Genomic DNA, 13,353 nt, shown 5'->3' with positions numbered 1-13,353 from the left:
TATTTCTAGATATGAATCATGAAGAGAAATCCTGCCATTTTTGCCCTTGATATTATGAAGAACATCCCAGGCTGCACACAAAGACAGACTTGAACATGCACAATCGTGCTGGCACACAGCACCCGCTCCCACCTTTCCTGGTGCACACATGGTCCCGTCCAGCGGAGGCCCTTTCTTTGTTTTGCAGAAGTAGGGGTTCTCGGGGTGGCTACACCACAGCTGCTTGCAGGGATCAAACGTACGGAACTGAAACACAAGAAAAACCAGAGCAGATGATGCTTTGACAGAGCTCTGACTTGAAACTGCAATAGAAGCTGCAGCACAGTGGGGTTTTTCCTTTTCTAGCTCTGAAGTCCCAGCTGTTCTCACTGATTCTTGAGGAACTTTGTGGATTGAATATGTCTGAACTTTCTTGCAAACTCATCAGTGACTCTGAAGTGACATCCTGTCTGAATTTGAGGGAATTATGCTGGCAAAAATAGCATTATGCAAGTGACCAAAGACAGACTGGGCAAGTGGGAAACTGGTTTTTCTTACACTGCCTTTTCTTACAGTTTCTCCAAATGGTACCACTTCATTTGACAAACAAAAAGAACACTCTTTTTTTTTTTTTTTACACAAAAGGAGTACTCATGAGAGAGGGAAGCAAGCTGCTCCTCTTAGGAGGGTGGAAATCTGACCTCAGGACCCTGATGCAGTGAGCAGTTCATCATGTTACCTACAGTACAAGTACAAGTGCTTGTACTGGAAAGAGTGAGAACCACCCACCACACAATGCAATAAGCTATTTATCTGGCCTCCCAGGCTCCCAGGCTCCAGAGAACAGCTCTAAGACCCTCTTTGGCAGGGATATACTTCCAAGACAGCATCAGTGGGAATTATGTCAAGACACAGTTTTACAGCTGATGCTTAAAAGGTTTTCATCCATTATCTGGAGACACTACGCAGCACGCACAGTCCTGCTGATGGGAATCAAAGCATAAATATTATGTGTTAGCAGCTGCCACACCAGCTGAAAACACCTCTTTGCATTTCATATTTTTGTCCCGCTTGAGGAGATGGAGGTGGGAGGCATAGCCCCAGTACAGAGGACTGTCCTTTCTGAGGTCAAGACACTGCAAATTGCACCAGTTTTTGCTTTGCTTTACATTTAGACTTATTCCCTTGTGTTCCCAGTACAACAGAGCCAACCATGTCATCAGAAGTCCTTGCAAGTTGTTCTACTGGCTGTCACACTTCCCTGCACATGCTAGGCATCAAAATACATCATGCCTTCCACAAAACTGGAACATAAAAGCTTACTGCCCCATGTAAGCACTACAAGATGTGACACCAAATCCATCTCCTTCTCATCTGGGTGGGAGTTTTGTAACAAAATAAGTAGCTGCCAGCAATAGGAGGCTCAGTAATACAGCAAGCTTGTTTGCTTGAAGTCTAAAGCTATTTATGAAACTACAGCATAATCATTTATGTAAATTCAGTTTAAACAAACAAACAAATAACAACAGAGATTCTTAAAATAATATATTTGTCAACATCAAGTTGTTATTTCTTGCTCACAGCTAAGTGGGCACCACATCTTTCCTTGTGGGCTTCACTACACTGACCCTATTAAGAGCATTTCAGAGACACTTACAACACTCCTGGATGAGAAATAGCAGAAGCTAAACTTAAGTACTCACAGCTGTGCACATCATGTAGCCCAAACCAAAATCAAAACGGCACTGCTCATTCATGGAGTAGTGAATTCCTGGCAGCTGTGGAAGGGAAGGCCAGTCATGTTCGAAGGGATCATCGCGCAGACAATCGTAGGAACTGCAACAGGCAAAAATTACAGTAACAGATGGGGCTGTGAGACTTGCACAGAATTTGTGGTTTCAGTGGCTCCTTGTTCCAAACATAACAGAGCCTACGATTTCTCAGACATTGGTTGTGAAGAGCGGTTAATATTGCAATTATGCTCACATAAACTTTATCATGTTATATCCACCTTTAACTGATTCGATATATTTTTTCTTAAGCCTTTCCATTTTAATTTCCATTTAGCTTGCAGGTAAATTTCCATCAGTTTCCAGGTTCCCTATGAGAAAGGAATCAAAGGAACAATCCACATGAGACCAAGAAGAAAAGAATGCTTAATTAATTTTCCATTTGTGGAATTCCTTACTACCTGCAACTGCTTTTGAAGTGAAATTTTAGAAGCAGAAGCCAGGGTAACTACCCAAGAATACTCCTAAGCTTGCAATACTCCTGTCCCTTGCTGAGAAGCAGTAACTCATTGTAAGCATGTGCACTTTCCAGCTTGTATTTAACGCTCAGGATTTCTCCCTCCCTCTGTTTCTCCTGATAGTTGTCAGGAGAAATAATCTGTCACCCATAATCTGTACAAGGTTTCCTTTCCATGGAATGAGATGAGAGATTTGGAAAATGGGTGAATGTGGGAGATTTTCCTAAATGGTGAGGATAGCTTGTAACGTACTGGAATCATATTTGACTAAGGTGCATGGAGAACAGAGGACTGATGAGAATATCATTGAATAGTTAACATGGTATAATCACTGGTTAATTCACAAGACCAACGTGGTAGGCAGGATCTCTGAAATGTCTCCAATTTACTTAACAGACACGAGGACACCATACCCAAGTCTATTCTGGCAATCATTCAGGCTGCCTTGCAGATACCAATAGCTGGAAGCGAATTTTGAGGTTAGATTTACTTCAAAGCAAGCCATCATTCTGCTTTGTTATAAGACACTTAAAAATAACTGTACTTAAAAGAATATAAAGCAGCCGTCTAAGCCAGATGATTTTTATTTAATGGATAATGCTCTAAAGGATCTTGCTAATTGAAACAATCACACATCTCTCACAATACTTCTTTGCTTTATTGCCATACCTAAATTATCTAAGATAATAGAAATATTGACATAAAGACTGAATTATGTGCATTTTGCTGCATCCTTTCCTACTTGTTTTCAGTTTTTGCTGTGTGTCCTGGTAGTTTCCCCATAAGTTTTCCATACATCTTGCACACAACAAAAAGGGGAAGTTCCCATAAGAAAAAAAAAAAAAAAACAGGATCATAAACATCAGAGTTTATCGGAGAACTTGGGTGCAATTTTAGGGACTGAAGGATCAGTTCCAAAGAGAAGGCAAGGGAAGAGGATGAAGCTGTTAAAAGGACTGGAGAATAAAATAGCTTTTTCTTTTAGGATATTTAAAGGAAAATAACACCCTGAAAAATTAATTCTAGGGTAATGTTCTTTTTTTAGGTATCTATTAAAGTCAAGGAAACCTCTAAGCAATTAAAAAGGGCAGAATTTCATCTGTAATTAGCACCATCTTATCACTGACAGATACCATAAGCAACCCATGGTTCCTGGAGTCATACTTGGTATCTGTAAGATACAAACCAGCTAGGGGTTACGTGAAGGGGGAAGGAAAGTTAGGATATTAGTGTCAGCGTCTCCCACTGAGAGGACAGCGTACGTACTATCAACATTCAGAAAATGAAACTGAGAACTTGCATTATTATTATTTGCACTTCATGGGAAAGCATCTCTTTCCCGGTAGGGTAGGGGTGAATTTCTTTGTTTTATTCAACCCCATTTGAGTAACTAATAAAAGAATAAAGCATAAATGCTAAGTGTAGAATTGTTCTTAGATGTTTCTTAATCAAAGGAGAGAGACGGTTTAACAGCTACTCACTGGAGGTATCGGTTCAGCTCTTGCTGGCTGCAGCGAGACCAGTGGAAGCGATGAAACGCGGCTTGCACAAGGGGGGCCATGATGCTCCCCAGGCGGACTTCATCCCCGCATCTGTTTCCTTGGCCATCGTGCTCCATGCCTAAACTGTCCCGCACAGGAGAGAGCAAGCACAGTTACGTTGCAGACAAACTCTCAGTGACCATATGGTTTCATGTCCCAAATGTCACCTGTGGTTGATGCAGCCAGGTTCTTACATCCCACAACCCTTGCCCATGAGAGTGAAGTCATTAGATATAAGACAGGGTGACACTGAAGTGAAAGAGCTAGTCTGTAGCCCACACAGAAGTACTGACCCCCTTCAACCACTTTCAAAATAGACTAAAATGCCTTTTTTAGACTTCTGTTGTACATCAACATTTGTGACCAACTATGGGTAAGTGAATCAATTTCTGGATTAAGAAGCTAGTCTACTCTCCAGGAGTATTAAAATAAATTTATTTATACTCCCTATCTGGAGCTATTCAGAAGTTTCTCCAACTTAACAAACAAACAAGCTTATTTGCTTAATTTGAAGTAATTTGCAATTGTAGCCAAGTGGGGAAATAAGCCACACTGCAAGCTAGTTTAGACTAGCTGCTGTTACTGCCCACTAGCAACTCCACATTGTTTATATGTGAAATAGCCTGGAAAGTGTTGGGTGCCTTCAAGAAAATTACCCCAAGTTACAAATATTACAAAAAAAGCAGCTTTCTAATGAATGTATTTTCTTCTTCCCTTTGCTAGGACCTTATATTGTGTTTTTTTTTCCCATGTTCACTGTTTGACTAATATGGGCACTATCTGTCCGAAACTGAAACTGCATTAACAGATTGGGGTTGAATGTGATTTCAGAGATTACAAACAATCTTCAGAGGTCTCTCTGTGTACTCTTTATAATCCTAATTCAAAAATTCTGGTATCAAATACCATCTGGGTATCAATTCTATGTCCCTGTCTAATTAAGATACATTTATAGTGAGATTCAATAAACTTTGGCAATTTTTTCATTTAAAGTCCTCAATAATTTCTGATAAAACAGACAGAAAAGGACCTGCAGGCTTTCTTAGGGAAAATATAATAGATTGAAACTGTTCAGAAAAAGCCTTCTGGGAACTGGTGTTCTACCAAATAGAAAATCAGAAATCAGTGGGTGTCCTCTGCAGACAGAGAAACTAAAAATGCTCTGAGAGAAAACAAAGCTCTAACAACTGCTGCCTGGCAATTGGTTCCAATCACATCAATTAAAAAAATATTGCATTTTAAAAATATGAAGCATAAAGAATAGTTGTAACCTCAGTGCTTAGCAACTTGTTTCTATACAGTACTGTATCCTTTACCAACAGTAACATATCTCATGTGCTTACTTAACATGGATTGTTTTTGAGAATCATGTATTCCACTAACTCAAAGAATTCATATTTCATCATAACAGATACTTTACATTTCCACCAGGAGACCATAATACATCATTCAATCTGGTTTCACAGCAGCTCTGGGAGGTATTTGGGTATTAGTTCTTTTTTCCATTTGAAATTACCAAAATATAAAACTTACTAAAGATCATAAATAAAGTCTTGAGAGAGCTGAAATCTGAAGCCAGGGCTAACCCTGAATATTATATCTTAATATAAAGTGCACCTTTCTAATGTCATAGATATCTGTCAGTGCCAAAGACATAATAAGGTATGACACAGGATGTCCACAGTTTTACTCACACATGTCCAGTTTCATGAGCCACCACAAACGCAGATGAAAAACCATCTTCATGGTTGAGAGTGCAACTTCGGACAGGATGACACATTCCAGTGACTGGAGCATAGCCTGTGAGATATATGACATGTTCCAGAAAATAAACAAGTATTGAAAGGCAACGTGTGGTGAGAAGCTGTAGGAAAAATCTCTGTCTTCCCCCTTGTGACACAAATATGAGGTGGTCTTTTCAAAGGTAACATGAGACCTCTGCTCACAGACAACTAATATTGTCATACCCTCTGTATGAAACAGATGAACCCAGCCTGCTGAACAAATTAAAAGTATATTCCTGGCTCACTGAGAAGATTGTTATCACTTCTAGGACCATTCTGCAATTGCCTTCTCCAAGTACACAAGGCAGCAGAGGAAAAGGATACCACATACTGCTGTGTTACAGCTCTTGAGCTCGGTGCAGTTCCAGCCCTCAGGGAATGCATGAGCAAAGCCCCAGCACTGTGCTGACAGCAGATCTGGCCAACCCAAAAGGAATGGGAAAGCACTGAGATTTATCCCCTCCAGTGAACAAACCTGATCCCAGAAGAGGCAGGAAGAAAGGAAATAGTGGACAATACTGGGCCCTGCTGTTCCAGGCCTCTTGGTAACAGCATTTCTTGGCAGTCCGTGCTGCAACAACTTTTTAAACACAAACTATTCTTTAATCTTTGGGCATTTTCAGATATTTACATAGGGATCCCATTTGTTTGGCTTCACTGAGAGTAAAGAAATGATCCAATAAATAATCTCATCAGCTAGAAAGGACAGAATAAGTGAAACAGTTACAGTTGAAAATGAGCCTATGTAGAGCAGTTGGGGAAAGAAAGCATTGGCCCAAACTAAGCAAAAGGTACACGATAAAACTTTGTAAAGTGATAAAAACAAATGCTGTTCAGAAGTCTTGCCATTTACAACACAAAACCTGATGCAGATCTTACCTTGCATGCCAGATGGACCAAAATCCTGCCTGGTGAGAAAGATAGCGTGGTCGTGATATTCTGCATGCCCAGTGTCCGGTTTCTGCTGTAAGTAGGCCCAGCGACACACATTCTCCAGGCTTTGAGAAGGGTTCCCAATCTCTATCAGGCTCATGGACTGGACAAGCCAAGGAGAAAAGACAGCAATAGTTATTTATTAAGCTTGGGTGATTTTTTTTCCAACTTGTTCCAGCATTTGACCAAATATTCCATTTCCATTAAATATCTGTTCTTAATAAACAATTATGCTTCACAATCAAATTGGATCAAGAGAGTAAGAAAGAAAATAGCTAAAGTTCACAGCTAGATTGAAAACGATTTCTGTGACATATCCATAAGCTTTAAGATATAACAAGAGGGAAAGAAAAAAAAAAGTATTTTAATGACAAAATCAATATTGTATTTTGTACTGTGCATTATTATTTCTATGCCACCTTGGCACCAGCTTGCACCATCACCTCCAGTCTGGATATAAGTTTCCAACCAAGCACATACCCTGCGGGAAGTGCACCAGCTCTTGGCCAGCAGGGACTGACCAAGCCTGGGGAAGGCAATGCCTGTCAAACTCCTGGCCCTGGTTTATCAGCCACTTTTGCCATGCAGCCAGGATGTTTTTTCAGCAGTACTTGAAGCATTACTTTGAGAAATCGACTTGCCCAAAGACTGCCTTTTAACATGAGTTTTCTTTAACTCTTTCTGTATTTGAAGATCATTCAGGACGTAGCCCATCTTCCCCATCTGGTACACCTTTCTTCTACGTACAAGCTGCGTGTTACATCAGTGCTGGCATGACTTTGCTGACTTGAATCAGCTAACATGCATTAGGTGGGTGCAAAGGACAATTCTCTTGAATGAAAAAGAGAAAGGTATTTTTTAAAATTCAGCTAGTATATTTGTTTTTTGTTGTTGTTGTTATTGTTCAATAGTACTTTCTTAAGAATTCCCAGCTAACTCTACTTAATATTGTGCTTTGTTAAGACTTTTAAAAGCTTATTGTATGCAGGATGCTATAAAATGTATGACTAATTGACCCACCCCAAGCCTTCCAGGATTTTTAAGAACTACATATGTGAACCCTGACTTTTCATTTACAAAAATTATATCACCATGACAACACTGTGATCATAACACAAACCACTACAATTTAGATGCTATACTGTACTGTAAGCATTTATAATTCCCAGATACTTAATTCAGAGCAAAACCTAGCCTGGGCCAAAAATAAGAGAGAAGTAATATAGTTCGTGTTTAAATACAGATGTATTTGACATCTCCTCTAATTGAGTGCATGATGGAGTACACAGAGTATTGACTACACGAAAAAGAAAATCCTCAAAGGGTTGTGGAAGAACAACTGGAACTGATAAAAGAAAAGCCTGCCAAACTGAGGTCTGATTTTGGCAAAAATGGGATATTATAATTCTGCAAATGTTCAGAAAAACAAATTAATAAACGAAATAGAGGCACAGTTTGGATTCTGATACCACTTTGGAATGAAAAAGTGGTAATATAATCCCATGCTGGATCATGCTGCTTCCAGCCATAATTCCCTTAGAAATAGAACTAATAACCATGCTAAAATGGTGGGACAGTTGTGGTGCCTTTATTGCATCTTCATATATTTATAAGAACCGACAGGAGCAAACTTTGAGTGACTAATACAAAGTAAAATCCTGGCTCTTCAAGCATATATTCTATTCAGCTAAACAACGTGTGACCACTGTTTAGGTCTTTAGTAAAATCCATCATTAGTTTAAAAAAAAAAAAAAAAAGTAGCTATCTACATCATCTCCACCTTGATCTCTTCTCCAAAGCTTCAGAAGAGAAACCAGTCCCACCAAGAAGCCTGGTGAGAAATCTCACCGTGAGATTCAAAAAGCAAAGAACATTTGTATTATGAAGTTGAAAATTTTTAAGTCATGTGCATAACACAAAAATCATTTACTTTGTGAATGGTAAATCTTTGTCTCATAATGACCTCCTTCTACACCTTCTACCAAATGAAAGCAATTCCATTTTATGACTGATCAGAATGCAAACAAAAAATACAAATTATCAACATGTGCTTTGTTTAAGGGTATCTCAGTATTTACAAATAAATCTCTGCATGATAGCAAACAAGCATGGAATATGAAAAAGGCAGTCATTTCCAAATAACCACCAGTTTATAGTTTTCCTTGGTCATGAGTCATCTCCACCCTAGCCTCTAAGCAGCAACCTTTGCTGATGGACCCCAGTACAAAAGCAGAAGACTAGCATGAACTAACACAGCAGCTTGCAACACTCTTCTAATGAAGGCTGAGCCTGCCAGAGACCAGTCTGCTGCAGTGCATGCAGCAGCTCCCACAGGCTGGGCACGGTGTTGGCATTTGGAATGAGTCGACAACTGTTTTCTTTGTATCCTGAAGTCCACTCTGGAATGCAAAACCACTGGTTCAGGCCAAGAGCATCTCAATGCCTATTTATCATAATTGCAATTTTAGAGTTTGTCTTCAAGTGAACAAAAGGAGAACCAACTGGCTAATGTGGAGCATTGAGTTTTTCTTTTCCAACCAACACACTGGGGAAAGTGAAAAAAAAAATGGCTTAAGAGGGGAAACAAAATATGCAATTCTTTAAAACTTGTTTCAGTTGATGCCCAACTTCTTTGGCAATGACACAATTTTTAAATCAGAAATGTTGCATAAATAAAATTGAGCCTTGCTCACCGTAAGCTAGGAAATGAGGCATCCATTAGGAAATCAATTCATTTAGGTGCCCATGTGCTACAGATATGGAAAGGAAGCCTAGGTCCTACAACAGTGAGGAGGGCTTCCTCACATCCTACCTGCTGTACAAAAGGTACTTGAGCCCACTGAGTACTAATAACATCCGTCTTTCCTCACTGTAATGTGGTAGCCTGAAAAGAGAAACACACTTGGTTCCTAGCAAATTTTCACCTAAATTCTCATGCTCTGCAATTTGTCAAGGAGTTCTAAATCAGAATGGCTCCAGCAGTATTAATAGTGACCTTGGCACATTGCTGGGATCTTCCCATGCTCTGGAAGTCTCAACTAACACAAGGGTTCATTATCCCTTTATCCAACACTAGAAACTGATGGCAGTGGCTAGGCAGAGCGTCACCATTTGCCGTTGAACCTCCCAGCTCTGTCCTGAGTCATGTTTCATTTGGAATCGGTGTGATCCCGGAGCAGTGAATATTGCATGGCCAGGGAACCACCAATCTGGGATCTGATTCATCCCCACTGTGCTACGTAACTGCACCAGCTCAGCCAAAAATCCATGTAAGTCGGTGTCCTCTCCTGACAGCAGGCACCAGGATGCCTAAGGTCAATACTTATGGGACCTATGTATACTGTGATATTTTCCTCACATAACCTGCAGTGCTCCAGTGGTCTTTGGATCAGAGATTTCCTGAGCCAGATATGCCTTCATACTGAATTTTCATTCACTTTTTCAGCTGCCCTGCCTTAAAAGATAAATGCTGCTGTCCTGCAAGAAAGGTGCTTAGGAAATCATGGGACCAGGCACAGCTTGTTACTAGACAGGGCAGATATAATACATTTTGGAAGGATGTTGTCCAAGAATTTACTCTTGTAGAGGTATCAGATAACACTTGATAACATTTTCTCTTGGAAGTCAATGGGGAGCTTTCATCAGACTCAGAAAACCTCAGCCCCTTATGAAACGGACACAGTGAAGGGATAAAGAGGAAAAGAGATGAACTGTGTGCAGTAATAAGGACTGAAAGTAAAGCAAAAATCCCTCTCTGTCACACAGCGAAAGGCTGGGGGCTAGCAGGCTGGCTGTGGAGAAGAGGTGTAGGTGTTAGTGTTGGCCAGCAATGGGCCCCCGCTGCCAGGAACACGCAAGGCCTGCAGCTGGCTGGGAAGGCCGGCTTTCCAAACAGGACAGCAGGCCTGTGGAGAGCATTACTCAGCTGATCAGCAGGAAAACTGCCAGTGGAAAGAGAAATTTTCCTTCTCACAGCAAGAAAAGCAAAAAAAATCCGCGGGCATTTCAGAGAGCTGCTGATGGAAACAGATGGAAATGTTTGCCGAGAAGTGGAAAGGCCTCGGCTGGGGGAACGGCCCCCACATGGGGAAGCACCCCAGAGGCCTACAAGGACAGTGTGGCCCAGAGATCCAGCTGAGATCCTTCACCTGAGATCCTCTCACAAACCCAACATCTACTCATGCCCTTCATTTTCCTTCTTTTCTGATTCTGCCTTCGCATCTCTTCTACTCCCCTTCCTTTTTAGAGTGAAGAAGCAGAAAAAAATAAACAAAAATGGAAGAGGACTGAGTTGCAACCACCATGAGTACAAAGAGGCAAAGCAGGGCAATAAGAGATGATTCTGAAGTCATTGCTACACAGATTCAGATGCCTTTGAGCCTTCTTTGATACCTGTCTTGCTTTTCAGGGAGTTATCAGCATGATGTTCAGTTCTCCGTTATAGAGAGATCGAAAACCACATCATTTATGAATCTGTACTGGGAGGTCCTTCAAATACTTTTGGAAATAGTTTGGAAACTACAAAATACGTCAAATAATTTTTCTTTAAGAATTTCTAATATAAGATTTTCATTGGAGAAAACTGCAAATTTAGTCTATATTCTACTCAAACTTTTCAAGAACGTTCAATTTGCCAGTAAAAGATACACTGGTATTACGCATACAGTGGCAGCTTTCATTAACCAAGTGCTTGATTCATCTGCCATCTGACATAACTGGGTACAACTTAGCAATGGTGGTGATGAGCAGGTACTTGATAATACTAACACAAGGACTTTAGGTAGGTCAGGAGCTTGCTGGAAAAGCACCTTCCCTAACTCATCCATTAGGTGGTGCTCCAAGAGTGCCAACAGAGAAGGCTCTGCTGCTCTTCAGTAGCTCCAGAAGGAGCAGAAATATGCTGAACGTGCTAGACTCCAAACTATGGTAGCAAAAGTTGGAGCATTCTTGGGAGACAATTTAACATATGACTTTCCCTTCTTGAACGTGTAACATCTCTGTGAAACATGGCACTTCTGTTGTTCACTGTATATTGGATTAGATCTTTTATATTCTTCTCTAACACTGAACAAGACAAGCAAAAAAATAAATAAAAAGAATTATCTAGTGTCCATGGTAACCAAACTAACAAATATAGCTCATTCAGCAAACTGTCATTTTGCATTCAAAGGATCTGTAAAGCTTTCTTATGGCAGCAGTTTGTAAACATTTTTCAGTCTCTAATTCCTTATAAATGTAAGCAGATCAGGAATACAAAGTACTGTTTATGCTATCAGCCAGCTCTACATTCTTCAAGGTCCCAACAAAACACACTGGGAAATTACAAATGGTGAGTATAGTATCTAAGTAAGGCAATTCATCAGTTCACACAGATAAAAATAAGAAGGGCAGTATCTTCTCTCATCTTTATCCCCATATTAATCTAGCCACACAATAACAGCACAAAAATATGAACAGCAGCCTTAATGGTAAATAATGTGTAGGTTCTGGCCTTGCAGCTAAGCCTGTGCAAAATCAGTTAGTGCTCATAATCAAGAAAACACACACAAATGAGTTACCATTCTCAACCAGGAAATGGGCATCAGTTTTGAAGGCTCTTTCTAAGGATCTTCTGCACTTTCTAATGTCCATGGAAAACTACGATACTCAACATTTCTCATTAGTGAGCTAACACAAGCACAGGATAGAAAAGAGAAGGCTCAGGGGGACCTCATCAATGTATATAAATAGCTGATGGGAGGGGAATAAAGAAGACTTAGCGAGGCTCTTCTTGGTTGTATCCAGAAAAAAAGACAAGAGGCACAAATTTAAATACAACAAATTCCATATAAATGCAAGAAAAAAAAAAAAATTACTGTAAGAGTGGCCAAACATTGGCAGAGGTTCTAGAGTCTGGTTTTGGTGATATTCAAAACCTAACTGGACAATGTCATGAGCCACATGCTTTGAGCAGTGGGGTTGGACTAACTAAGCCCTGAGCCCTTCCAGGCTCAGCTATTTTGTGACTCCAGCTAGCAACCCCCTTGCCTTGCCAGGCACAAGTGCCCTCAGACTGAGCCCTCACCTCTTCCCAGGAGAAGTAGAGATGAGGGGAACACTAAGCCTTTCCCTCCAGCCTTGATCAAACGAAAAATGGGGAGGTCAAACACCTGATTTAAGGGAGAGACCTGGTTTGTCCTTCCATCTCAGCTGTGTCACCTGTGCCACCTTCTGGGAAACAGAGAGAAAAACCTGACTCAGATTGAACTGCTGCTTTCCAGACTGGCTGAGCCAAGAACATCTTGCCCACTTGCATCAAGCTTAGACATGAAAAGGTCAGATGGCAGAGACGGAGAACACCACATTGTAAAAAGATCAAAGGTAAAACCTTGTCTCAAATGAGGGCAGTGGGAGCTGTGTGAATAACTGAAACCCTTCTCAGTTGAACAGACCTGTCCTGTGAGATTGCAGACAACCATCTCATTTTACCTTTTTCCAAATTGCCATACTAAAACTTGTTTCTTTTTCTTTCTCTCCCCTCACCTTTTTGAAAGGTTCTCTGCCCTGGTGGTCCAGTTCCTCTTTCAGTTTGACCAAGTTGATACACGGCCAGAGGCCAACCATTTGTTCTGGGGCCAACACTGGTCTATAGCTAACTGGTTTCCATCCCAGCTGAGCACAGAGCAGACACAGCATCCCACAGCCTATCCCACCCCATGTCTGAACATGAGTGCCTGGAGCTGTGCATGTTGCTCCAGAGGACAGCTCAGAGGTGTCCTGCATGGCCACGCTCACATTTCCCAAGAAATATCTCTCATAAATCCTCAGGTGGCTCATTTAGTGAAATCCATGCAGTTCCTCTGAAAGTCTTCATGACTTTTTTTTCACT

The 13,353-nt window shown here is 40.7% G+C and overlaps 1 protein-coding gene across 1 annotated transcript in view; it reads right to left on the bottom strand.

Moving 5' to 3' along the window:
- ADAMTS2 (ADAM metallopeptidase with thrombospondin type 1 motif 2) overlaps nt 1-13,353 on the bottom strand; it is a 177,223-nt gene that overhangs the window by 32,218 nt on the left and 131,652 nt on the right. The window contains exons 6-10 of the mRNA XM_032196684.1: nt 6,432-6,588; nt 5,463-5,568; nt 3,709-3,852; nt 1,683-1,815; nt 133-246 (exon numbers count right to left, since the gene is read on the bottom strand). Coding sequence (XP_032052575.1) covers nt 133-246; nt 1,683-1,815; nt 3,709-3,852; nt 5,463-5,568; nt 6,432-6,588 — 654 coding nt within the window. The remainder of the gene's footprint in view (nt 1-132; nt 247-1,682; nt 1,816-3,708; nt 3,853-5,462; nt 5,569-6,431; nt 6,589-13,353) is intronic.

The sequence above is a fragment of the Aythya fuligula genome, chromosome 14 (genome assembly GCF_009819795.1).
Source record: "Aythya fuligula isolate bAytFul2 chromosome 14, bAytFul2.pri, whole genome shotgun sequence".
NCBI lineage: Eukaryota > Metazoa > Chordata > Aves > Anseriformes > Anatidae > Aythya > Aythya fuligula.
This window is presented reverse-complemented; position numbering and strand designations above follow the sequence as displayed.